Below are 27,541 nucleotides of genomic sequence, written 5' to 3'. Positions count from 1 at the left end.
TATTTTCAGGGCCAAAAAATGCTTATCACTGTATACTTTCAGAGCTGCACTGCTGGCAATATGGAGCACAGCCAGACAAGCATTACCTTTCTGTAGCTACTTACTAATTAAGTATTATCAGGATTAGCTTCACAGATATTAATTCATCATGTAGGCTTTCTGGTCACTGCAGAAATCCCATAATATAAAACAGGAATCTATTTTGAAATAACAAATTATTACAAAATATGGGAGGATTAAGATATAATTCAATATTTTGACATGAAAATAGATTCATTTTGCTAATTGTTAAACCTTCATCGATGTATCTTTCAACGAAAATCTTATTTTGCTCGGTATTTACACTACAGAAGCATAATTTCTAAGAATGTCGCAACAATTATATGTAAAGGAAAATGTACACAGCCCCTTCTGTTTAGAGGACATACACATGCATTACTTTTAGCATATTTTAGAAAAGAAAAGAAAAAATTTTAAAAGATGTCTTTGAGGGCAATAGTCAGCTCCACTACACAAGGTATGGCAGGATTTTTATTCAGCCTTTAGACATTTTCTGTGCAGGATGTTTTCTCTAGGGAATCAACATCAGAATCCTAAGCATGGGGAAAGAGTTTATTTCAAATTTGTATCATCTCTGCCTTTGCAATAGCTAGCAAAGTCTTCAGATAGCTAAATATACCCTTCTTAGAAAGTCAGCCTTCATTCAAATCATTGCAGGAGAAATGAATTCTAGCTTCTTGAAGAAATTAAGTTTCACTGAGTTAAAAACTACCAAGTAGTGGTTAGCTGAAGGTTGAAATACCTCTTCTTGCAGGAAGTATTGACCTGAGCTTCCTCAGGCATTCAGCTGATAAATACTGAACACTTTTCTAACCTCTTCTCCCCACTCAGCTGGAATGGATGCAACTCTTACCAATGCTGCCCAGCACCAGGAGGCTTAGAGGAGGCAGCCAAGGGTCAGCTACCACTTCATCTAATTGGAACTAATCTGCATGTGGCACAGCATGCCCTGAAGCCAGGAGCAGGTTTAGCTACACAGATGGATGATTTCTTCCTGCCTATTCAGATCTTCCTTTCCCCCCCCCAGCATTCAGCACTGGCCACAATTTGCAGTCCTGTCTAATGGATTTTCATGGATCTAGGAAACTGTACATTAGTGGACTGCACATCCACTAATACTCCCTCTACTTGTAATTGCAATTCAGCAGAAGGTAGAAGGATATGGACAAAATATGTCAGGACTATACAGATTACACATGGGTCTACTTAGGTGTGATTTTAAAAGAACTAGCAGCCTACTGACTGATTACTGCAAAAACTAGAAGATGACTCCCCCCCCAAGAAAAGAAAACTGTAAATAGAAACTAGATTATAGCAGTACAAAGACAACATAGCAAAACATTATCTAAAAAGACTAATTATACAAGACCAAGTACTTTATACTAGTTTTCATCCTCAAAATTTCTCAAATGCTGCTTGCCTTTTCAGATGAGAAAACTAAATGACTAAGATTTAATAATCACAAGTGCATGACCTAGTTTCCAGTCCAGTGCCCAATCTACCACAATATTTTGTCTCCCTTGCTGAAGTAGAGCTCACTAATTAAAGGGCAAAAAAACCCGTGTGTGCTCATACTCACTACATTGGTCTGAAGTAAGACAAAGAAAGCTTCAATCATATGTTTAAAGATTTGTGAAGTGTACCTCAAAGCAAACCACAAAGGGTGCCTGTTAATCACACACCCTGTTTAAATTGCTAGCGCAACATTATGACAACTAAACTGCACTTTCCTATATTCACCTATTCTTCTTACCTGTGTTTTACTCACTACATCCTCACTGCAGAATAAAGTTAGAGGACTCAGTAACTATAGAACCAGAAGAAAGTTATTTCTTGCCAGAAACTACACAACAGTAAGAAGTTTAGGAAATAATGTTAGTTTAAAGGTTGTGTTTCTTTATCCTTAAGATATTTTTTTTTTCCTAAGAATTACACCTCAGAAGGAAGCACTCGCTTTTTTTTTTTTTCTACTTTGAGTTTATCCGTGTACTCCAAGAAGCATGAGAGCTCGGTACCTCAAACCGCCTGGCAGGAGAGCAGAGGCTCCAGTTTCACGCAGACTCCTGACCTGGAACACTTTTGCTCTTCCAGCAAATGCAAGGCCAGTGGCTACGAGACGGAGCCAGACCTGTCATGTTTCCCCAGGTAAGATGCGAAGTGAGATGTTCTACTTTTCCTGAGCTTAGATGAAGCGTTCCTTTCAAGCAGCTGCTGAGGGCATGTGGTAAAAGCCACCTTAGACGCAGAAAAAAACAGTACAGCGAGTAAGACACCTTTTCTGATACCTGTTTACACAGACTCACCTACATTTATTTATTTATTCTCACCTACAATCGTTGTATTTAGTTCAACCACTGCAGTGTTCTAAATGTAAGAATTTGTATGCAAAGTAAATATACAAAGTAAAAAAATTCAGAATTATCAAGCTATTTTAAGGGCCATTCCTTATTTCTTTACCTGACCCTTGACCGACCTAATAAATAGACAGCCATGCCAAATCCCCTATCACATGAGCAAGAGGAAGGCTTTAGCCAGCCTTCGCTTAGAGAAAGTAAGCCTCATCCTTAGAGAATTTGGCACGAAATCTTGTCTTAACAAAAAGCAACACCACAAAAAAAGATAAACCACACTGCTTTTATGTTCTCCTAAGACTATAAAAATTGTATGCCTTGAAGGCATAAATTTGTATGCCTTAAAAGACAAACAGCAGATGTCTTCATGTCAAGAACTCTGTTAAAAATTACATTATCTCCAGTTTGTTGTTACACATAAGCTATGCCTAGAAATAATACACCAAAGTTCATTGATTTCATGAATAGATGTTTGTTACAACCAAACTCTTATAAATTTTTTCAAAGAACTTCAGCTAATAGTCTGTGCAGAGGAAAAGCTTTGGAGTATAGCAGGAAACCAGCTCTCCTTCACCGGGCCTGAAAGCTTTAGATTAAGTCTGTAAAATGACATCTACACTCTGCAGCAACCTGAAAAAAACAAGGACCCCAGTGAGAAGAAGGTGGAAAGGGGGTGTCACTGAGCTTCAAAACACTCCTGGGATAGAGGCGACCTGAAACATCCCAACACGGAGTTGTTTTGGAATCAGAAGGTCAACTGTCCTGCATGGGCTCCGGACAAGAGGAAGGCAAGAATTTCAGAGAAACCTCGGGAGTGAAGATGTCAAGCAGTCAACTAAAACATATGATGTGAGGAAGACTGAAAAGCCTGGGCAGAGGGAGGAATAAACTGCTACAAGATCTCACTCCTGCAGAAGGTCCAAAAGCCTGAATCCCAATCCCCTGGCAGAAGGCTCTTCATTCCTCCCCCAGCACTTGCTCCTAGGACATGACTTTTAACAATGCCTTATGCCTGGCAAAACCAAAGCTACATAAACCTAAGGACCTTAAGGAATTACTCCAACTACTGCTACAGCACAAAATCAAGAGTTTGAAATGTATTTTCATAATAACTTCCATTTGCCTACAAATGGCAGTGGGAAAATTTACCTTTCAATAGTCAGTACCTTGGAATCCAACAAGGATTTTATTCCACATATTTATCATGGACTAAAACCACCGAACACATCAGCATTAGGGTTCAATATTCTGTACTTGAAAGAATCTTAAAATGTTTTTTTCAGCTATTAAATTACCCCTCTACTTTACATAAAGAAACTCAGTTGTAATTTTAACACATTTTAACGATGGCAAAAAGGTCCTACAAATCTTGAAAAGTCCTTTTTAAGAGTTTTAGAACCATACACTTAATCAGCCATCAGCTGGTGAAGTACTGCATTTTAACACCTCACATTTTAAACCTAAGTTTATTAGCTAGATAGTAGTCTCTTCAGATCTTAAGCAGAGTGGAGAAGTGTGTGTGTAAGAAGCAAAGATGCAGGAGCATCATCAATGCTTTCAAAAAGGCATCTACCTACCAACTAACACAAGCTTCCTCTGCTTCAGGTGCACTGCTCCCATCCAACCCCTCCAAAAAACCACCATACAGGAGTTGGAGATTCAAGCCAAATCAAACAAACATTAAGCTCTTCGCAGACTCAGGTATTCATTTTACTTTAGCAATACAGCATTCTTCTATTCTGACTTCTATCTGTAACTGTTGAGCTCTTTTGTACTATTTAAGTAAAGAGGCTTTACTGCCACTTTTGTAAATACACCTCCACACATAAATCTGCTTTCTAAAGTCAGGTAGCTGGAGGAAGAAATCCATTAAGTCAGGTAGACACTAGTACTGAAAATGTCATAACATGCTTCATAATCACCACTATGCACTCATCTCCAGGACAGATTTAAGGCAGAGATTTTTTTTTTTTTTTTAAGTCATTAGTAAAAGCCAAAATTATTTTTGCCTTTGTGGGAAAGGGAATGATGTATTTCATAACAGTTCTTGCTCTTCTCTTGCAAAACAGTGATTCTGTACAATCCAATCTCCATGCCAAAAGCAAACTTACAAGTCTATCACTCACAGAGGACAAGAGGAAGAAAGCTAAACTGTGATATCCCATCTAACTGGATGCCAAAATCATTTAATACCTCATAGCACCTACTCTGTTCCAAAGATACACACAATTCATTAATAAGACAGATGACCCTAAAATACTGACTGAAGACTGAAGATTAAATTTGGTATTCAAACCACTTGTAGGGATATTTATTTTATCAATACACAAAAAGAAGAGGCAGAACAGTGACTTTAGTTTTAATATTAGTTATTAGAAAAAAAAAAAAAAATCTGTTTTTCTAAGCCAGAAACAGGTAACAGTTGCTACTTGAACAATTAAGTAAAAACCTAAGCATAAACATGCAATGACAAAATGCATTGCTGCTCTATGCCTCATTTATATTTTAAGAGCAAAACAGTGATGAATTTGCTTTCTGAACTCTTATACCAGACGAGTACATCCTGACGTACTTCTACATCTTTGGCTGAAAGCCACAAGTATTCAAAGCATAAGAGAATTATGGTGCTTTTTTTTCAACTCTACATTATGTATTCTTTATGTATATAGAAAGTGTTTACTCCACACTTCCTCCACTTCCTCTACATTGTAAACAACCTCAAGTCCTGCACTGAGTATGTCTTTCACACAGGAATAGGCACTAACAGTATCCAAGTAAACTACAGACACTGATTTCAACCGAAAGTACTCACTGCCCGCAAGAACTGCCTCCAGGGTGCCCTGTGATGTCCTTCTTCTAAGTCAGGATTTTTGCTTCCTGAATTATGCAACAAATTACATTAGCAAAGCTTAAGCTTTGATAAGACCAAAACTTGTTTTCTTATGCTTGCAATTCAGGGGGTTTTTTAGTTCACTCCTAAAAAAAAAAAAAAAAAAATCTTTACAGAGGAATATGCATAAACTAATTTTCATACAAAATTAATTCAGAGATCTGTTTTTAACAGAAACACATTTAGCTTTCTTCACAGCATTCTTTTTTCTCTGAAATCACCCAAAGATTTGGACTATTTAAAGTCAACTTAATCAAAAAATGAGATACTATAATATTCATAATTTTAAATAAAATTAGACTAGTCTCAGAAAGGTTAGACTAGCCAAAACCAATTATCTTGCACACTGAATGAGTATTTCAACCTTTCCTTCTAAATGGGCTAATAGGAATCAAGTTTGAGAAGTCTGTGGAGGTGAAAGGCACTCAAACTCTCCAAGTGACAAAGGGGTTTGTTTTTTTTAAAGGATTAATGCACCAGTGCTAATTTCATGCCAGTTTTGCAGCAGCTTCCCCTCTTGCATCCCTCTACCGTTAATTTACTCTCAGCTTACACTACTAAAACCAGTATCAGATTCAGGTCCTTAGTCCTTTCTCTAGTATCACCCTACACAAATTTATCATCCTCATAAAAGCCATGAGCTTATTTGTGATTATGGTCCAACCTAGATTCCCCGTGGCTGTGTATCACGGCAGTCCCAGCTCCTGGAGGTGTCTGTAATGTGCATCATACTGACAATATTTTGAGACAGTCTTAAAATTCCTACTATCTTGCTACATGTCATGAGATCATGAAGATTAGTCAAAATGATAACCCAACATGTTATAACTACACAACAATTTTCTCATTTCTCTGAAAGTGTATCATTATTCTACTATTGGCTCTAGAAAAAAAAAAAAAATTGAAATATTCCTAAAATGTAAATTCATGGAGTTTCAATAAGCTTGACAGCAATCATTTACTTCTCAATTAAAGGTATCATGCTACATATAAAATTGCTATTGAGGGGGAGAAAGGGGAAGGTAAAGAAAAGTGACTGACATAAAAGTTCATTCTATGTGGGCTACATAGGGTGAATATTAACAAAAATGATTCAACTATATTTCGACACTTTCTTAAAGTAACTATTAGATGGTTTCCCGTACCTTGCTTGACTTCATCCATGACTTGGATTTTTTTTTTTTTTTTGAAGATGAACAGACATACAGCACATTCCACAGAGAGCTTGCATAGTTGCAATTTCAGACCCACAAGTCAATTCATAGTTATTGAGAACAGGACACCCACAATAAATATCACGTCTTAATATACCAATTGGGTAAGGTAGATTTCTCATGTCTGCAAGCCCTGCCAGGAAGCAGTGCCGCTGACTGTGCATGATACCCTTCTCCATGAACGATAAGGCAGAATATTCTAGTGTCAAGCCAAATTCATCCTCCGACTGGAAACGGTCAGCATCTTTAAATAAAGATTTGAATTCCTACATCAGGTAAAACATGGGAAGCACCAAAGCCTTTGCCTGGTCTCTGACAAGTTAACGCATAGTCTTGCTACTTCTACCTGTCCATCAGGAAGTTTATTCCAAGTCCCACCTATCCCAGTTTTGCAGACACACGGCTACTGTTCCAAGTTTGTCTGCAGCTTTGCTGAACAAAACTTCGGCTACCATATATTACAAATCGATAATGCTACAACATTTTATTGCCTTTTTCCTATAACAGACTTAGCTCCCTGATGTTGTGTTAAACCAGACAACGGAGACAACTACTGTAAAACTATTCCCAGTCATGGGCATGGCCTGCACTGCCCTGGCACAAACCAAAAAGAGAGCCCCTCCATGAAAGAGAAGGACATTCAAACAAAGCTTAACTAATGGCCTACTACTGCATTACTGTTTTTAATCATGGCAAAGGAGAGAGTCAGAAAAATTCAGAGAAGGTGACGAGGCCTAGAAGCATGGGCCAGAGCCCCGGCGGCGCGGCACCTCGCCGGCCAGCGCAGGCGTCATGGCGTCTGCTTTGTGCTAGCAGAGACGTAGCCTCTGCGCCCGCTTCTGCGGAAGCTAACTCTGTGGATGGTCCCAAAACTGGCACCTTTCCTAGTTATACGATAGCTTTGGATCTCACAAAACCTCCCGCTGAAGACAGACAATCCCTTATGCTCAGAAGCCGTAAGACTGAGCCTTCCAACGACGACAGCCTCAGTAACTTCACTGGAAAAGTCTTTTTAAAGTAAGTTCACAAATCACCGTCTTTTTAACAGAACATCATGTGTATATACCAGCGTGATCAAATATAGCACTATTTACTAAATCCAAGAGATCCTTAATTTATACCCATTTACGATCTAATTAACTGATGCTTGAAATATCTCAGTGCTACTGTGATATCACAGCAACCACACAAAGAAAAATACACACAATTATTCAAATTCAGTTCCATGTACTAAAGCCTTCTTGATAGGCATGTACATGCATCTCTGGGTCAGAAGTCCACAGGTACTTGTCTCGGTGGGACAGGCTTAACTCAGTGCTGAATGAAGACGATGAATACATAAAGATGAATGGACATCCATTACTCCCCAGCTGGCACTTAACAGGTAGCAGGTCCTTCCTGACACTGCATGTGCACAGCGAATGGAATTGGTCTGCTCTTTTTTTCTTAAAGCATCCCACCCTGTCCAACATTATCATTAAGGGGGAAAAAAAAACAAAATAAAAAACCAAAAACCACACCAGAGGTTTCAGCACACGCTAAATGTCCCACTCCTATTAATTCTCACAGAAGATAATTTCTTGTTTCTTTGTTTCAGGTACATTGGAGTGAACAGACTACCCTGTGCATGTCATTACACAGGCATGCAAACCCAACAATGTTCTTATTTCTGTTCTTTTCCCCCCTTTCCATGCTACTCTTCCAGCCATGATGGGCCACAGAGCTCTCAGGCAACCACCGTACATTTGCTTCAGCCAGGGGAGCACTAAGAACACCCTACCAGAGCTCTTCAGATTTGCAGGGAGCACAAACCGCTTGCTACTGTGCTGAAATCTCAGAATCACGTCCTCCAGCAAATGCTTTTGACACTTCGAAACAGCTGCTCTGCTGTAGAATTCTCTGATAGAAACTCAAAAAACCTAATTGAAGGACCTAATCGAAGGGTATTAATACTCTGTTTCAGACCTCCATCAGTAACTTATTTAGCACAACGGCAGGGAGCTGCTTAGCCATCAGAGCCTAGAGCAATGAGACCTTCGGCGTGAAACCCCACATCGAGCCCTGTGGTCCTGGACTACAGCAGCCACGAGCGAGTCATACACCGAATACACAGCTCACCTGAGCAGGCAAGGAAGGAAAGGGAAAGGCGTAACAAAGCAAAGATGGCACATTTTAACTTGGAGTCACAGGTTAATAAGAAACATTGCTGTCACACACGTTTCACTTCCTCCTCCCCCCAGAGAGGGAAGCAGGGCCGGGGGAGAGAAGTTTGCCTCCTATGGCCGCAACTTCTTTCTTTTTCAGAGACAGCTCGATACAAGAGACTGATTCAGCAGAATTGGATATACAAAGTAAAGAATGCAAAATAAGAAATTCTGTACTCTGAGATAAGCTTTCCTGCAGAAAGCACAAATATTCTCTGCAGTTTATTTTACCTAGACAGAAGTACAATTTCTCAGCAAGCTCTTATCCTGCTTATTGTCAGCGTCCATCAATAAGATTAAAAAAACCAAGTACTGTGGCCAGCACCTCTATAAAACCTAGTGTAGAAAAGCCCATTTAACCCGTTCTAAATATACAAATCCTGTTTGCAAGGTGTTCTGTGCCAGGATTAATGCTTCTATTCAAGTAGCATTTATAACCAGTGGGCATAGGATTCCTCAGCCTAAAGAAAAAAGGTCAACTTTGTTCGTGTTCAATTACTGAAGTTCACAAGAAAATTACAAAACTGAAAAGTGTTTTTAATATCTGAAACAGCTTCACAGCAAAATAGTTCTAGGTTTCAGCTTCTTGTGACAACTCATACCACTATTCAGTTGCTATTACTGCTATATAGCTTACGACGTAACTTCTTCTCCTTCATTTTATTTGCTTTTAATTCAAGTCACAGAGCTTTGTTCCCAACTCGCTGTCTCAGCACTCTTTTTCATAACTGCAAGCAAAGAACTGGAGGCTAACAGGAAGAAAAAAATGTAACACCAACCTCAGCAACTTACCTACTAGGTCAGGAACAAAGTAGTAGGGGGCAATGAATGCTGCAAGCTGTATACATAAAATAGAAGTCAGTGGTAAAATAATCTGATTGAAATACTTTGTGCTTTTCCCAAGATTTTTTTCCTTATTAAAAGCATGCAGGACAAACCTGCCTTAAAGTAAGAAAGGCGGAAAAAAAGCACAGAATTAATTTTTAAAGCCCCTTCACATACACTGTAAATAAAAGCACTCATACAAAAAACATCCCGCATCACAACTCCTCCCTCACACCTCAAGAAGGTGATTTCACGAAGAGAGAATACACTGGCGATGTGTGAACCTCCTCACCCAGTCCTATGGTACCCACCGGTGAGCCACCGCTGAGCTCACACCCTTGCCCAAAACCCAAGCATACAAGGTAGCTGCAGTTCTGCCAGTCTGCAGCTTATGGTCCTGATTGTTAAAGAGCAAGCAGCTCTGGTATGAACCACCCTCACACTAGAAGAATGTCCTATTTTAGGCTGCCGTTCCACAGAACAGCAACTCCAATGTTGGAGACCCCAGTAATAGATCAAAAATGCAATGCTCGCCAAACACACAGGCAAAATCAATACAAGTTCCCTCTAAAAGATTTCAGACAAAGACCAGATTGATTTGCTTTTTTGTGCTAGCACAACCACTATACCATTTACTCTTGTCAAAGACCAGAAAAATAGCATGTGCTTATCCCTATCAAGATCAGAACTGCTCTGCTAGGTGATCTGATGGTGATAAGAACAAGGAAATACTTCTGTTAAAAACTACAGAGTTTTTAAGGGCAAAAAGTTTATAGGAAACAAGGAGGTAGAAGACGGTGAGAGTGATCAGCAACTATAGCCCCCCAAAATTTCCTCAAATTATACCCTTACTTTCACATGGAGCTGACCATCTTCCAATCTAAAAGATGCTATCATACCTACTACCACTTAATATGAAACCATCCCTTGCAATATCATGTAAGCTCCAGAAAACCTATTTTACAAATTATATAGATACTTCTAATACGCCATTTTAAGGAGTGTTTTCCTTCTCCATCCCCAGCTTCATCACTTTTCTTCGCAGAACGTCTATCTACAGCTAAGGCAAAAGCAACACTCAGCGAGCACTGGCCACTCCAGAGGACCCAGCCAAAGTACACATAAATTTAAGATGTGAAAATATGAACATTACCAATGGAAGGAAGACTTCTACTGCTTGGTATCTGATAAAGGAATAGATTTATTTAGAGAAGCGTCTTAAATGTTTCTTCTCTTTTACCCATCAGATAGAGAAAATCTGACTGGAATGCTTCTGATTTTTTACTGAGGTCTGGGTTTTCTGAGGCCTATTACAGGGTCACCAACAAATGTCAAAGTCATAAGACCTTTTTTATTTGTCACCCACACCAATCACAGGATTATACTTTCTCAAAATTAAATTTGATTTTAGTGAAGCAACTAGCTGCATACAGAACAAAATGTATCTGTATTTCACAAGCATTTTCCTCCCACTGTCTGAAACGTAGGGGCAAAATGGGAAGTCCATGCTTCTCTCTAGCTCAGATAACAATTTCACTGTAAAAAAAAAAATATTACAATTGTTTTTTTAGTAGATTAGTACACATAGCATGTGTAATCTGATGGGAAAGACAAGCATTCATATCTTAATAACCCCCTAATAAACTGTTCATTCCCTCAGCCTTGAATTGATTATTCTAAGAAAATATCACTAGAGGCATCCTTCAATCTATTACTCCTCCTGAGGGATCCAGTTTGGCCACTGTCAGAAATAAGACATTGGGATAAGTGAACCTTTGGTCTGTTCCAGTATGGTTCTTGTATAGTAAAGCTCATAGTGAGTCAACAGACTGACAGCAAACTTCAGGCAACAGCTAATGTCACTGCCTAGCTGAGAACCCACTAAGATCCAGCAGCATCACATACAGGATGCGGTAAGGATAAAACATCAATGCCATTGCAGGTGGGACTGAGACTGCGAGCTCTCAGATATTCAGCAGACCCATCAGACAGCCTGTTCTGAAATTCTCCAGTGCTTTAGTGCAACTTGAATAAAGGGAAAGAAAAAAGAGGGATCAACAGTTTACAAGCGCACTACACTCAGCAATGATGACAGCAGTCAGTCAGAGGAGAGGGGTTAAAATCAAGCAGCTGGGGAGGACAGAGAGCCCTCCAGCACTTGATTTAATAGAATCACCGATTTCCTGCTCGCTGAATCACTCTGCAAGAACAGGAAAGCAGCCTGGAAGCAAAACACTCCTCCAATGGCAAAGTTTCTCAATCAGAGAAGCGTTTAGACTTGGCAACTAAGACAGCCTATTGGAAAAGTTTGGTATTGAAATACACATTTGCATACCTTCACATCAAGATTCTGAAAATAAACAGCTTATGGGAAACTATGGTCCATTAAACTATTAAAAGATTAAAAAAATTAAAGTTTAGTGTTAAATGATTTGTGTGCTTTAAAATAGCAAACTTGTACATTGAATAAAGCACAAATGAGATTTATAGTACGAGTAGAGCAAATTACTTTCACACTTCTGTAACTCATCAGCTCAAAGAGCATACAACTCCCAGCCAAAGGTTTCTAATGCAATCTGTTTCAGTGAAAAGAAGTGAAACTGTGTTTGTTTTCCTTGTCATTGCTATTTACAGTGTGTTTAGTTGCCCGAGGGGAAAAAAAAGACAATTGCCAAAAAGGTTCTACATACACTTTTAAACACTATGGATCCAAAATGTGAGGCAATAAACTGAATCGTGATTAGTGTCCATAGACTTGGACACGTGTCCCCAAGTAATTAAACTCACTGTGTTACAATCCGCTGTTCCTCATGATTTTTGATGCATCACTGTTGCTAAGATGGGGCAAACCACTCAGTGACCTTGTAAAACCATCAATGGTTTCATATGTAGGCAAAACGCCCCAGCATGGAAAAAAAAAAACCAACGCAAAACCACCAAACATTTTTATTAAGCTTTTCCTCAGTGAAGTTTGTACATGTTTGTGAATTACTTACAAAGTAAAACATAAAAGATTTAAGAACAACATTGCCTAGGGCTTCAACATACTTCAGTGCTTAGTATGTTCTGGAAATTTTGCCATCCAGGCAGAAGTAGAGAGCAAGTGGAAAAGAAGAAATTCGGGTGTTTACCCTGGCATTCCCACAGCCCTTTCTCTCACCTCTTGCCAGCCATCAAGGTTAAGTATAAAAAGTGATGTATGCACTGAGCATGCAGAAATCCAGCTTTACTGTTGAATGAGTGGGGCACTAAATGGAGATAGGCATTTTAAAAAAAAAAAAAAAAAAAAAAACAAAAACAACCTAGCTCCTTATGTCTCCTTACATCTATTTTTAAAGAAGTCCAAGTATAAATGGTTCCCTGTAAAACTTTCCTTTCAACTTGCCTGAGAAAAGGAATGCATTATTTGAGGATGCAAGCCCCAAGCTTCCACATATTACAGCATACTTCAGCTTTACCTGCTTGACTGGCCAGCTGTCTTGGTTTGAGAGACACTGAAAACATAATTTGTCTTATTTTTCTACGAGTCACTGCTAGATACCACTACTTAGTACTTACAGTCTACTTTTGCCAAGTATATGCAAATAGGACTACTAAAACTGGCACCGTATCCAAAAGAAAGTGCTGATACCAAGGAATTGCAGCTCTTAGACAGGGCTCAGGAGATAGCAGAAAGTTCTGGCACTTCTGCAGAACTGCAAACAATCCCTGTACTTTAGAATCATTAAAGGAGATATATTATCTATTTCAAATTGAATTCTCTGCAATCTGATGCTTGTTTAACAGCCTTGGCAATAGAAAGTGAACTGGGAGTACCAGCTCCCATGCATACAGGCAGGCCACAAGCTATCAAACTGGCAACCATGTTGGCAGTCCTCCATATATTTGATTTTATTGCCCATATATATATATATATATATTTGGCAATAAAATAAGATACATATTAGAGGGTGTGCATGTGTATATGTGTGTGTGTGTGTATATATATATATATAGTAGGGTGTAATACATCCACACCCACCAAAAATCACTTGTATCAGTCAGAAAACTGGCTTACTCATTCTTCACCAGACCAGGACCAGACCCTCCTCACAGGCATAAAGACCGGATTTTCCATCTGACCTTTTCTAACCCCATATTCTGTGTTAGCTGGGTAGATGTGGCTGGTAACAAACAACTACTTTTTCCTGCTTCTCTGCTGTATGGTACATATGTGCACGGCTGAGGGGGAAAGGAAGAATAAAGCCTAAGCCAGGAAATAAGCAAGACCCTTCCTCTTTAGCACCTCATCTCCAGGTATGTTGTTCAGAGGCAAGATGTATGATGTTTGAGGGGAAAAAGGTAGCAATGAGCCTGCTTTGCCTCTGACTGCCCTTTATTCAACACATTTTAGAATAAGCCCCATTTTACTTCTTAAGGTAGGTTATTTTGTTGGGTTGGCTTTCCTGGTTATTCTGAATCAGACTTTTTTCCATGAATACTGCAGCTGCTTAAAAGCAATCCAGAGTAAAACAGCCTCTCCTTGGTTTCTTCTTGGGAATTTTACATTTTGGTTAATTTTCCTTTCACCTCACCTCAGGAGACCTTCTCGGGCCTACACACACAGCCATAAGACAGCCTCTGAGGAAACTTTGTAGTCAAGCACCAAGACTAATAAAAGCACTATTCATCTAAGTAATAGATGGAGCTTTTACGGATGAGTCAACCTATCCAGCAAAACTAGAGACATAGTTTTTGTCCATTTATACAACTCAGCAGTAAGTAAAATGACTGTATGTACATTCTAATGCAGAGGTACAAGTCAGAGTACCATTGAAAGTAATGTGCAAGAGCAAAGCTGCGGCTGAGGACTCGACCAAGTCTTCCTGTGCTAGGTGTGGTTTATCATCTACCTTTGACTTCACCCATTTGTCATTTTGGCAGCAAATCCAGAGCCTGTGAGGCCAATAAAGTATTTTACTATCTGAACTTTGCATCTTTATCAGAGCTGTGCAAACACTTACTTACTCAGCTTTATGTTTTCCAGATTAGTTTAACATATTTACAAAGTTTTATCGAGCTGAATTACCATTCTCAAGTGAATTAGAGATGTGACCAAACGGTTTTGCTGTGCTACCGCATCTCTTAAAAGCTGACTGCATTCGCTGATGCAGAGCAGTGGGGAAACTGGAGTTGAATGTTACCGCTGCAAGCGGAATAACGGTGATAAAAATACCTTTTCCACCTGCCAGGGGATAAAACGTAGGACAGCAGGAACAGCCAGGCTTTTGCCGGCAGGAAACAAGCTGGGGCGCCCGTGGGAAAGAGGGCTGGAAAAGAAGGGGGGTACCGGGAAAACACAGACGCGGCAGCGGGAACTCGCACCGGAGCAGGGTACCGTGCCGCAGCATCCTCCCCAAGCTACTGCTGCTGCTTCTCTTCTCGGGAAGACACGGAGGGGACGGCGCCGCTGCCCGCCGCGGGCTCCGCGCCCCGGGGTCGAGGCTGCCGGGGCGCGGGGTCGGGGGCCGGCACGGCGCTCCCCGCCGCCGCCGCCCGCCGGCCCCCCGCCGCCCCGAAGGAAAAGGAAGCGCCGCCCGGCCCGCAGGAAGTACCGCTGCCCCACCGCCGGCCCCGGCCCGGCGGGGGCGGCCCGGCAGCTCCTCAGCCGCTGCGCCGCGACAGGTGGTGGCGGCGGCGAGAAGCCGCCCGCCCCCCCCCCCCCCCCCTCCCCGCCGCCGCCTTCGGGCCCGGCTCCCGCTCCGCAGGCAGCGCCCGGCCGCGGAAGGCTTCTCCGTCCCCGGCGGGCGGCGGGGGTGAGGGAAGGGGCTCCCGCCCTCAGCGCCCGGCGACCCGGGCCGCCGCGGCGCACCTGGCCCGGCCGCCCTTACCTTGTTGAGGTGGGGGTCGCGGAGCACGTCGTAGCCCCTCTTCATGGTGGCCTGCAGGGGCCGGCCGGCGTCCCGGCTCCCGGCTGCCTTCCCTGCTTGCATGGCGAGGCGAGGCGAGGCTCACTGCCGTCAGGTCGCTGCGGGAGCGGAGCGGAGGCTAAGCGGCGGCTCCTCCTGCTGAGGTGACCGCCCGGCGGGGTGGGATGATCCTACCGGGAGGGAGGGGGCAGAGCCGCGGCAAGGCGCCGCCGCCGGGAGGGGGGTCACCGGGCCGCCGCTGCCGCTGAGTCACCCGGCAGCTCCGCGCAGCCCCGGCGGGCGGGCGAGCCCCCAGGTGCAGCCTCGCCCGGCGTTCGCAAGGGGCTTCGCCCGCCTTCATGGCGCTTGAGAGAGCCCCTCCAGGTCGCTGTATGACCGTTAGAACCGGGCTGGTCTCTCGTCGCCCGCTGAGGGGAAACGGCAGCGGCGGGTCTCCCTCGTCCCGCCGGGTTTTACACAGGACCCGGCGTTACCCAGAGCGGGGAGCGCAACCGCTTAAGGCTGACAAGCATCGCGTCGCGATACAGCTCGTGGACCTGCGAGCCCGGGCAGAGGCGCTCGGGTGGGACCGAACCCCCCCGGACTCGGCCCCACGCAGAAGCTGGGCCTGCGCCCTGTAGTAACAGCCGAGTTTCACTTTCCTTCTCCTATTAAATGACCCTGAAGTACAACCTTTCCGAAGCCTTGTACAGTTCAGGAGCATGTGTTTGATGTAATTAGCTTTGGGTTGGGGCGGGGGGGGGGGGGGGGGGAGGCGTGTGCCAGCCTCAGCTGTGCTGGTTGGGCTTACGCCTGGTCGGGATGGAGAGTATTAAGGCAGAGCAGGTGTTAGCCGGCTTGTACCGCTATCCCAAACATTTGTTTGCAGTATGTTCTGAAATTGTTTGCATATGATCCGTTGCGTACTGTATGACTGTGGCTTTATTCCTGTAAATTCATGTATGTAAGCAGAAATAATTTCCATACGGATACCATAGTCCTGCTAGAGAAGTTACACAGCTTGAGATGTGTGGCTAGAAAAATACTTAAGGATAGAGGGCTTTGCTCTCTATTGTCAAGCAGCAGCAAACAGATCAAAATTTTGCAGCCCTTTTAAACTTACCTCTTCCCATTTAATCTGTAGGCCTTGTATCCATTCTACTACCTCATACTTTATAAAAAAAAAAAAGGCTCCCACAGAATCTGGCCTTTCCAGAATTTCCTGTTAGGTAGCTCCAAAAAGTTTATTTGGAATTAATTAACAAAGGTAAGTTGGAAGGGTTCCAAGTCTGTATTTCTGGAAACTTGATTAGTAAGACAGCAGAAAAATCCAGTAAATAAACTTCTCCCTTGCTCCGCCATCTCAGAAGGTATTATGGAAAGCAGTATTAATAAAAAGTTTTGAACAAACTTTAAACCTGGAGTCTTTGTGACTAATTATCCAGCCTTCCTTGGATTTGTCTGGATAGCTGAATATCTACCCACACAAGTCCTGAGTATTACCTTCAGTAGGTATCAGGGATATCAGGTAGCATTTCAGGTCTTTCTTAGTCATGATAAAGATAAAAAGCAATCTAGAGTCATGATAAAAATAAAAAGCAACATGGAAACATCCTTTTTCCTTTCTTCGTGGGTACACTGAAACCATTCTGATAGAATGTTAACCTAAATGCAAGATTTTGCCCGAGAGAGAGTAATGCGTACTGATGTAATTTTTATCTTCATGTTGCAACGCTGTCTATAAAAAAACCCCTCTGATTTATGCCAAAAGTCACTGCAATCACTATGAGTACCTGTTCTGAGGTCTGACCCCTGCTAAGGACTTGTCCTGACTCACCTCGCCCTAGTTATAAAAGGTATGTAATGAATCAGCTAATTCAGGTGAAGTTCATTTGGATATTTTTTTTTTTATGTAATCAGACTTCAGAAGCCATTTACTACTGTGTTTTAAGTACAAGTTTACTCCTGCCTGTCTTCCTAAAAATAGAATTTATTTCTGTTTGTTATGTTCAAACACTAATAAAAATAAAACCGTAGCTATCTGTTAGGATAAATGTCCCTGAGTTGTAAGGATGGCAACAGACGTTTTCAGCTCAAAAGGAAGACCAAAGAAACAAGAAAAAGTGGTGTCTCCTGTCACCTGTAGAAGTCTTCCACTTGACACCTGGAACATTTTAGCATCTAACGGGATTAGCAGGGATTTATTTGTCCAAGTCTGCGGCTAGTGATTGCCTGCCTTGCTAGCATTTATAACTTCCTGTGAATTTTGTCGTGCATTTGTATTGCCTTTGCAGAGTGTCCCTGAGCAAAATGAATTTTAGAGTGACTCTTCCTGGACCTCACAGTATTTGAACTGCAAAAACAGTTCAAAATGGGCCAAAGGAATAATATTCAGCAGTTACAGCTGCAGCCAGAGGTGGTTATTCCGAAAGAGGACTGCATTGCACAATAAAGCTGTATTACAAGAATACAAATAAAGCCTTTGTAAGTGGCCAAATTATTTTGTTATGGCTGTGTACGTGATACAGGTATTTTTGCAAGTGTTAGCCCACATTCAGATAAATGATTAGCGAGCATTGTACGTTATCAAGGTGTTTCTGACAGAAAATACAGTGGCTTTGCCCTTCTGGCAGGCGCCTAATTCTGTTTCTCGAATGGTTTATATATGGTATGCTTTTAAAACTCCTACTCATGATTTTTCATAAGTACATATACTTACAGTTTCCTCCCACACCCTATACTTCTTGTCTCTCTCAAGCTTCCCCAGATGTACTATGGATATATGAAAAGTTCTACTTGAAATAAATCTAGAAAAAAATACTAGAAGGAACATCTAGCGTACCTTCGTATCTCAACCTAGCGTTAAAAGGCTCCAATAAATGAGACTTCACAACCTAGTTTGGCAAGCCAATAGTAAGGAGAGAGAAGTACAGGAAAGAAAATATTTTCTTGTTGCTGAAGTAGTTAATTAAGATGACTGACTCAGTTTAAATATTTAAGAATGGAACTTGGGAGGTGTCCCTGTGTCACGCTATGACTGGTCAGAGGATTTGGACCCCTTCGAGCCATTGTCTGAACCACTGTTGAGTCTGGGATCTCCATATTCTGCTGTGGCAGTGGGGAGGGTCTAGCTTCCAGGGCTACCGGTTTGGAAGAAGAGAAAGGGAACTCCTACGCCCTGATAAAAACATCCAATTAATGACTTTTTTAGGGTGGTTCTGGTATTTCATGTCTGACTTACCCCATCAAGATCCGTAGTCGATCTATTACCAGCAGATGGTAAGTAGCTGTTGGGTGCTCACAATGGGTCATGGTACTCCAGCCAAGACCTCGCCAGCTCTGAATCAACTGAGAGCTTTCCTTCACGTGTTTGACTGATGGAAATTCCCTTTATACTTCTCAGCACAATGTTTGCTTTTTTTGCAATAGTGCAACACCATTAACTCATGCTGGGTTTGCAATCTGATATAACCCCGTGTCTTTTCCTGCAGGGATGCAGGCTGAATGAGTTGGCAATATCAAGTCAAACTTGGCAGAGGCACAAGGTTAGCTTTAAAAAAGGTGAATTGTTTAATGATTTTAAAGTAGAACTGAAGCATTTTTAAAGTATCTATTACATAAACATTTTGCAGTAGCATTGGCAATCCTGACTTGTGCTTGGTAATTTGAAAATGAAGTTAATTTTTTGATCATTGGGAAGCATGGTTTTAGTTAAGCTGAAGGAAAGGAAAAACTAAACAGCATTAAGCTCTACAAGGTTATTGTTTCATTTTAACTTTGATAATTTTTTATTATCTAGAAGTGCTGTTTGTAACACAAACCTGGATTTTTTTTAAAAAAATCTTACTTCAAGCCGGACAACGCTCTCCTGAAGTTAGGAGAGGAATCTAACGGTAGTTTTGAAATGCCCGAAGCGCCAGCGCTCCGCAGTCGCCGCCGGCCCTGCCTGTCCCTGCTCCCCCTGCCAGGGCTCCCCCCACGCTGCCCACGGCCCAGGATCCCGCTCCAGCCCCCCGGGGCCATCGGTCGCTGCCCCGCCGACGCCGCAGCAGGGCCGGGCTCCGGCTCCGCCACAGCCGTGCCTGTGCCCGACCGTGGGCCCCGCTGGGCCGGACCCTGACCCACCCGTGGTCTGACCTCGCAGCCTGGCCTCAGCTGGGTCTCCTCGCTCGGCGATCGCGGGGCTGTATCCGACCGCGGTGACCCTCGCCGGGCCTGAGCCTGCTTCGCCTTCCCAGCTCAGCCTCAGGGCCGCCTCGGCACCGCAGCAGGCCTGGGTGGGAGTTTGCCGGCGGCTGCCCTCAGCCTGCCCTCATCCTTCACCGGGGGCGGTGGGACGAGCCCTGGCCGGTGAGACCCTGCCGCGCTGCCCCGCATGGGGACCCACCAGGTCCCCGGCCCCCGCCGCGCCCTGGCATGGCAGGCGGTTATGGAGAAGGCAGGGCCAGGCTCTTGTCACAGATGAGGGGTGCGATGCCAAGAGGCGGACGTAGCAAGGCGCACCTGGAGAAGGTCCCGTCGGGCTTAAGCACGACATTTTCCGCCAGGAGGGTGGCAAGCACCGGCGCAGGCTGCCTGGAGAGGTCGAGGAGTTTCACGCCCGGAGATTCTCAAAACTTGACAAGGCCCTGAGCAACCCAGTCCGGCTTCGAAGTTCGGCTTGTTTGAACAGGAGGTTGGGCCAGATGAGCTTCAGAGGCCCCTTCCAGTCTGGAATCTTATGTGATTCTGTGGGCAGTACACTGCTGAGAGTGACAAATTCTCTGAACATGCAGGCATTTCTACAGGAGTTTCATCACGGCCACAAAAGGCTGTTCCTCCTCATGAATCCACCAGCTTTCTGTGATCTCGCTCCTCTATTTCTGTCTCTTTTTATACTTAGGCACACATCTGTTTGGCCAGGGGGATTTTTACCCAGAACTGTCTTCGTACTGCTCACACTTGACCCCTTTCTTGCAAGGGTGTTATCCTATATGCCTTAAATCTAATAAAACTGTTTAATTTCAACAACTGGTGGTAAATATCTTAAGACTCCACAATTTTGGAATCCAACGCAGGATTCGTAGAAATACTAAAATTATTTCGGTATAACATATCGATAATAAATATATAAATATAATAAGACAGTAAAAATGCCTCTTGCCATTTTCGTTAGTTGACATTGCATAGTCCAGGCATTGCAGGAAAAAAGCCATACCTGGCCAACACGTGTTGTTGGATATGTTGAAGCACTGTGAGAGAATATCCACACATACATGGTACCATTAGCAACTTCCATCAGCTCTCAAGACACCTGTAAATTAGGAAGAGACACGTAGAAGTAGGTGCATGCTTATATAGCCATTCATTTGTGCTGCACAGTATGCCTGGGGCAGAATGAGAATTTGATTCTCCCACATCCTAGTGTTACTCTTTTGACTTGTAGACCATGTCCTTCTTATTATAGTAAGTCTAGCACAAGGCAAATAAAATATATATGCTACAGAGCAGCATGTTCTCAGAAGATATTCTGGCCCAATTTATGATTCAAGGAGATTAATAATTCTCAAAGTAAACATTCAAACATTTTTCAGTATTTGTCCAAATAGTGCAGAGTTCCCTAAGAATTTTCCCATTTCTACCCCCAAAAAAATAATTTCAAACTTTAGAGGCCTAACTATTCACTGCTTTAGTTGTCACTTAATCACACAAGGACAGATCTAATGTGAGCAGTAATAGATTGCAAAGGTGATCTAAAATGCTTGTATTTTGAATATATAAACACTCTGGAGTGACTTAAATGACCTACATAAAGTGTGGAAAATCACATTCCTTCTCTTCAAACGATACAAAACGCTTGAAGCAAATCTTCCTTGAAATATCCTTTTAAAATTAATTTCCTGAATTGGCTGGTGATGAGGAATGTAAAATATTTCTAGATTCCCAAGCCTGCTTATCTGAAAGATATGAAATCTTGATAGTGCTATCTTTTCATCACTAATGCAAATGCCTTCATTTAACACCACATGTAGTTTTAGAACTTTAGAGGTACACACATATTTCCATCTCAGCTATTTTGGAGATAATATGTGGAAGAATGTTTCAGATTACTAGAATTAAAATTTTTTAGACTGTTTGGTTAAGTGTCCCGGAACAAATTTTTCTTGGCTTCATGTTAGTTGTGCTAACAATGAATTTGGAGCTGAAGATTATTCAATGCCAAGATGAAATTACTGTGACTTTATGGTATGATTTGTATCTTAATACTGGGAGTTCACTGTCTTGCTAGGAATAATAGGAATTAGAAAAAGGTCCCAAACAGCATTTTTACTTAAATTACTCTATCATATGTATGCTCCAGCAATGAGTGGTAACTCTGCAAGTGTCCTTCCATTGTTTATAAAAATGGGGTGAATTCTTTCAGTTCTGCCAATTACGGACATAATTCCAAACAACTTCAGCACCTTTAGGATAATTTTGGAATAGTATTAGCCAGTGCACTTCCATTGTTTGCTTCCATGGTTATGTCTGGCACAGTAATTTTAACGGTTTAGCAACTGACAAAGCATGCTCAGAAATCTTCCTCTTTTAACTACTTCCTCTCCTATACAAGGGCAGATGATTTGGGGAGCCTGTGAAGGGCTTTTTCTTTTCCACATGCTAATTATCATAAATATTTTAGAGATTGTCCCACAAACTCCATTTTGTTCTCCAAATCATTAGCAATGTTAAAAACAAACCTTCTAACAAAAATGTTGGCAGAAGCTCAAACGTGATTCCTAGTTCATCAGAAACCCTTCCTTATGCAAAGGAAGCTGTGTGGGGTCCGTTACAGGCAGTTCGCTTGCCAAAGCGCAGGAGGTTTAGCGCGTGAGATTCCAGCCATGCTTAGGTTTTTTATGTACAAATCATTTAGACAAGACCAATTAAAAGTTAAAATCAGCCAAATCAGCAGGGAAGAAGAATAAGGCAAAAGTTTTTGAGATAATGAATTGCTACCACTCTGCTTTAACAGGAGTCTGTAGACTAGGGACAAGCAATCATGGACATCGATGGCTATGATGCCTGGTTTGTAAATATCTGTAAAAGCCTAGAGGGCTTCAGCATGAGTACAAAACATATGGGAAAAATAATATTGTTTATCATTTCACCAAGCTTAGCACCTAAAAGAGAACACTTGGGTAAAGGCTCATGAGTAGTCCCCAGAGATGATTCTTTTCAGTTCACACTTCACTAGAGGATAAAGAGCATTTCTCTGCAACCACTTTTGAGGTCATTCTCAACCTCGTGATTACTCAGGTAGTAGCAGTCAATGTCCCATGAATTTATTCACTGATAGATCTGTTCACCTTGTCATCCAAAGAGCCATTCTATACAGCTCTATAGACGCCCTCGGAAGTCTGGATACTATAACTTTTATGCAGTGGTTATGCATACCCTAAATTCTTAATATGGAGCTAGCAAGCACCTAGCAAAGTTAAACAAAGCTGTATTCCTACACAGCTAACAATAACTTCCCATACCAAAAATCCAAAAGGGTGCCTTATTTCTAAGACAATATTTTGAAGATGAACTAACCAGGCCATTTTGAGTTTTGACAATATTTTCCAAATAGCATTATGTCCTTTTACAATGTTAAGATTATTTCTTCTGCAACTTAATTTGCAAAAATGTCTAATATTATTTTCTGTCATGCCAAAGAAAGGAAAATAACAGGGACTTTGTTTAAGCAGCAAATTTTCTGACTTGAAGTGGTCATGCACAAGATAATTCACCATTACTGTAGATTTTCAGTTACAGGACAATGATGACAGGGTTTCAGAAATAATGTGGCGTTGTTGCCTGTGCATAGCAATTAGTTAGTGGCCTAGTTCAGATGAGAGTTTCAGTGTTTTATAAAATGTCCAAAGAATAGCTGTCCCAGTTAACATAATTAACTGCAAGGGACAGTTGAAGGGCACAGTTTATTTATTTCAGGAAATGTTACTCAAAAATCAAATCAATTTAGGCTATAAACAAGCTCTAGGGAGAAATATGAGTAAATGGGAAATTCTAGGTAGAGAACATGGAGTGGACTGATAAAAACATTGCTATACAGCACTAGATATCTTACGTGGTAAATAATCAGATGTCTTCTCACTTAAGTTTGTGAGCTGTGTTATTGATTCATACTTGCAAGAAGCAAGAAGAGATTTCCTGAAGAAAAACATTACTCAGAATGTGTTTAAGAGTGTTTATGTACAATAAAAAAAAATAATTAAAAATTCCCTGAAATGGTTTAATGCTAACAGGAGAGAACAGTATGTCTAAGTAAAGCTACGTACCACTACTTGTTACTCTATCCTACCATTACGGCTTGTAGAGTCCTCATAACTCTTTAAGGAATGTTCACACCATGGATTTCCCATATGTCATTACCCCAGATCTCTAAATCTCCATTAAAAACATAATGTTGTTTATTTTCAGCAAATCCCACCTCTATATAGCCCTGCAGTCTGTGCTGCAACATGCCTCAAAAGGAAGGCACTGCTAGAGGAAAAAGAACAGCAGAGGTACTGCTGAAACAGTGCCTCTAAGAGTACCCTTTAAGCTCCCACACAATTATATGCCAACATTAAAGAATCTTACTATCCTCCGCCACTCTGTGTTGCCAGAATGTGAGCACAGAAAGCATGTTTTCATGATTAACTGCCTGGGCTCAGCCTAGCTGGGACCGTAATACCAAGTCTACAGCCACAGAACCACAGCATGCAAAACCACTTGTAATTAACCTTGCATAGGTGTAGGGCTCAGTGTGCCACAATCATATGGACAATATTAACCACAGTGATCAGTATCCAAATTATTCTGTGGGCAGTGAAATCTTGCATACAGTTTGTATAATGCACAAGAGTAAGTTATGAGAACTGTCATACTTGGTTTGATTAAACAGCCATCTATCACAATAGCCTGTTTTTAAGAGCAACGGGTAGTGGTTTCTTTGGGAAAGATCGTAAGAAACACAGAATTTCTTGGCATCCCCTGTCTGTTCATGGCAATAACTTGCAGGGACTAGGGACTTCCTGAGCCAGAGTTTACAAGCAGACCACCACATTTAATGGGCATGGATTTTGTCTGATTCTTTTTTGAACCCCTGTGCTTTGTTTTATACAATATCCTGGTGACATAATTCATAATTAACAATGTATTGTTTCAAAATGTATGGGGGGGGGTGTTCTTAGCTCTCATCTGATAATTTTGTCGGATGATCCCTACTTTTGCCATATGAGAAATTATAAATAATCATTACCTATTTATACTCTTCACAACCATCAAAATATATAGAACTGTGTTTGCAGTAGTTTCTTTTCCAAACTGAAGTCTTAAACTATTTAAATCTTTCTTTTGTACCTCAGCCCACCCTCTATACTTTTTCGAGTTTTTGCTAAAATTCTTTGGAGTTGAGGTGAGCACTGATGCAGACAGTGTCCAAGATGCAAGTGTACTATGTATGACTTTATACAACATCATGGTCATAGTCTGTCTTTCGTTTTCAGCTTCTGTGTCTAAATAGTTTCTGAAACTGTATTCACTTTTTTTACTGCCTCTAAAATTCTGTGCCAGTTTTCAGAGAATTATCTACAATGACTCAGTGGCCTCTTTCCTAAGTGGTCTGAAGTAAACTAGAGTAATGCATTGCGTGTGTGTAATATTTGGATTAAATATAATCTGCCGCTTTGTTACCCACTCACTTGGTATTGCAAGGACTTTTGAAACTGCATTGCACTCCGCCTCCCTCCTGCAGCTGTGAGCGTACAGTCAGGCTTTCTTTTGCCAAGCTCTCTGACATAAGGACATAGTTTCATGAGTCAGAAAAGACAAGACTTTCTCAAAATCCTGGTATCATGCATCTTTCCTGTAGTTCTTGGAATGGTTCTCATGAACTTGCCCTGATGGTGAACAAATGCTGCAGGTGACATTATTTGTGGTAACTGAACTATGGGTACAAGTATTATCCTTGTTCCCTACAAAGTGTGAGCTCCCCATTCGCTGAAAGCCAGAACTTGTCCTATTTCTGATGCCCATAATCTTTGGTGAAAGCACAAAACCTCCATTGCCGCAACTGTTTTAATGGTTAATTGGCCAACACTAATCAGGATTGCAGGAGACCTATACAGTTTGCACGTAGGTATACTTTGGAGCACAGTGGCAACTTACCTCTGCACTAATCAGCTGCTCAGACACTTATGAATCAGCTAGTCATTTAAAGTCAGCATAACAGCGATCCTACTGTATTATGCTAATTGTGTTCTATCAGCAGCACTGGTCTACAGAGGGGCAGTTATGAATTTATTGCAACTATCCAGCATGCCATGAAGAAATAGCCATCATTTTCAAGCCCTGTATGCTGTGGTCTCACTAGGTGCTTATTCCACCGTAAATTTATAAGCAGGAATAGATCACAACCGTTTACTAGTTTATACCCTAGTAGAAATTGAAAGAAGCAAATAGAAAACTGAACATGAAGTGTTTTGACAAATACTTTCAAATACATCTGCATGAAGGATAAGGAAAGGCAACAGACTTCTTGCAATGCAGACCGGTCCCTAAGCAAGTCCAGTTAGTGTGGCACAATAAATGTGGGCTATGTCCCCAGAAATCATAGTGTAGCTGAGGTGCCATGGGTATAAGGTTTAGTATGTACTTATCCTTGGTTATGCAGATTCCAGGTGGTGGATTTGGACATGAGGAAACCAAAAAGGGATATAGGTGGAATATAACATATGTTAAAGAGAAATGTCAGTATGCTTTATCACATGAAATAGTGCTGCTCCATCATAAGGTGACAGATCTTTGCTCCTAAAACAGGCACCTAAACAGTGGTGGGCTTTTTTTCCCTTTTGTTACCAGAATAACTGTTAATAAAAATAATTAAATACTTCCAGTGCAAGAGTCCCCCAATTTTTTTTTTTTTTTTCACTGTATGATGTAGACACATCAGCTAGTGAAATTTAGGTGGACTGGAAAGGAGTTTTGCAGAAGGCGGGAGGTCACAGTCCACGCAGTGCATCCATAAAATAGATAACTGAGTAGGCAGCATCTTTCTTTGTAATTCTTATTTTTGTATCTGCCTATAGATTTTCCCTTGTAATGAAGTTATACTACATACTTGCTTTGATTTCTCTGATCGTGTGTGCCTCAAAACTGAGCTAATTTGATTTCTTTCCTGCTAGAAATATATTATTCCAACTGAGTCAGAACCCAGTGTGTGTTTTAGACCTGGATCCCCAAAGGGTTTGTTCTAAGAATCAGCTATATGGGATGTGTAGTGAGTCCAGATTTGGGGCTTTGAACAAATTGTTCAGCTGAAGGAGGGAGGGTAACTTTCCTGTATTACAAGGTGTTGATTCTAACTTGTCTTTAAATTGTATCTCAAAACAAACGGTATAAAGTGGTTGCTCTCGGGCCAGATGTTGGCATGTTCAGTTTTAGCTATGAGGACATTTTATGGCTGGGTCAGGAACAGAAGCTGTCAGAAACGTAACCTCTATCTCAGAAGAGCACCACTATAATTACTGTGTCCTAATGAGCATGACGGTGCAAAGATATAATGAGAGCGCATGTTTTAGTAACACGTAGCCTTTGCACAACATTTAATCTCCAAACTATTTTGTATAGACAGAGTGAATAAACTTCGTGTCACCTATCTGGAAACATGTAGCTGCACTTTTTTACTTTCATTTTGCGAAACATTGTACTGAGTAAGTAAGTGCCCATCATACAAAGTGCTGAGCACCCTGAATCTCTTTTGCTTTCCAGAATGAGCCTATGGCTTTTCTAGAACTGTGCCTTTAAATGATTTAGCAGCTTTCATAGGGAATATTTTAATGACTATTCAGTTATTATTTTATTTTCTGTGGCATGTAGGACCCTGATCTAAAGTCAGGATGTGCTAGTGTATACTAAAAGACATACTCCCTGCCTCCTTGAGTTTTAAAACTGAGGTCCTGGTCCAGCAAACATTTGTGTGAGTATGATATTTTTATATCCATGAGAGGTTCCCATTAAACTTCTACTGGGAAAAATTTACAGAAAGACCACACCTGCTAAGCTTCAGCCTTCTGGCAAGTGCACTAGAGAGGCCTAATGG

At 41.5% G+C, this 27,541-nt stretch overlaps 1 protein-coding gene across 1 annotated transcript in view; it reads right to left on the bottom strand.

Annotated features, from left to right (window-relative positions):
* Nucleotides 1–15,712, bottom strand: part of ME1 (malic enzyme 1) — a 191,920-nt gene extending 176,208 nt beyond the window's left edge. Inside the window, exon 1 of the mRNA XM_052781629.1 lies at nt 15,415–15,712. Within this exon, the coding sequence (XP_052637589.1) occupies nt 15,415–15,516 (102 nt within the window). The 5' untranslated portion in view covers nt 15,517–15,712. The remainder of the gene's footprint in view (nt 1–15,414) is intronic.
* Nucleotides 15,713–27,541: the final 11,829 nt, after the last annotated feature.

This window comes from Harpia harpyja, chromosome 3 (assembly GCF_026419915.1).
Source record: "Harpia harpyja isolate bHarHar1 chromosome 3, bHarHar1 primary haplotype, whole genome shotgun sequence".
NCBI classification, from domain to species: Eukaryota; Metazoa; Chordata; class Aves; order Accipitriformes; family Accipitridae; genus Harpia; species Harpia harpyja.
The sequence above is the reverse complement of the archived record's forward strand: the minus strand, read 5'-3'. Positions and strand labels throughout refer to the sequence as shown.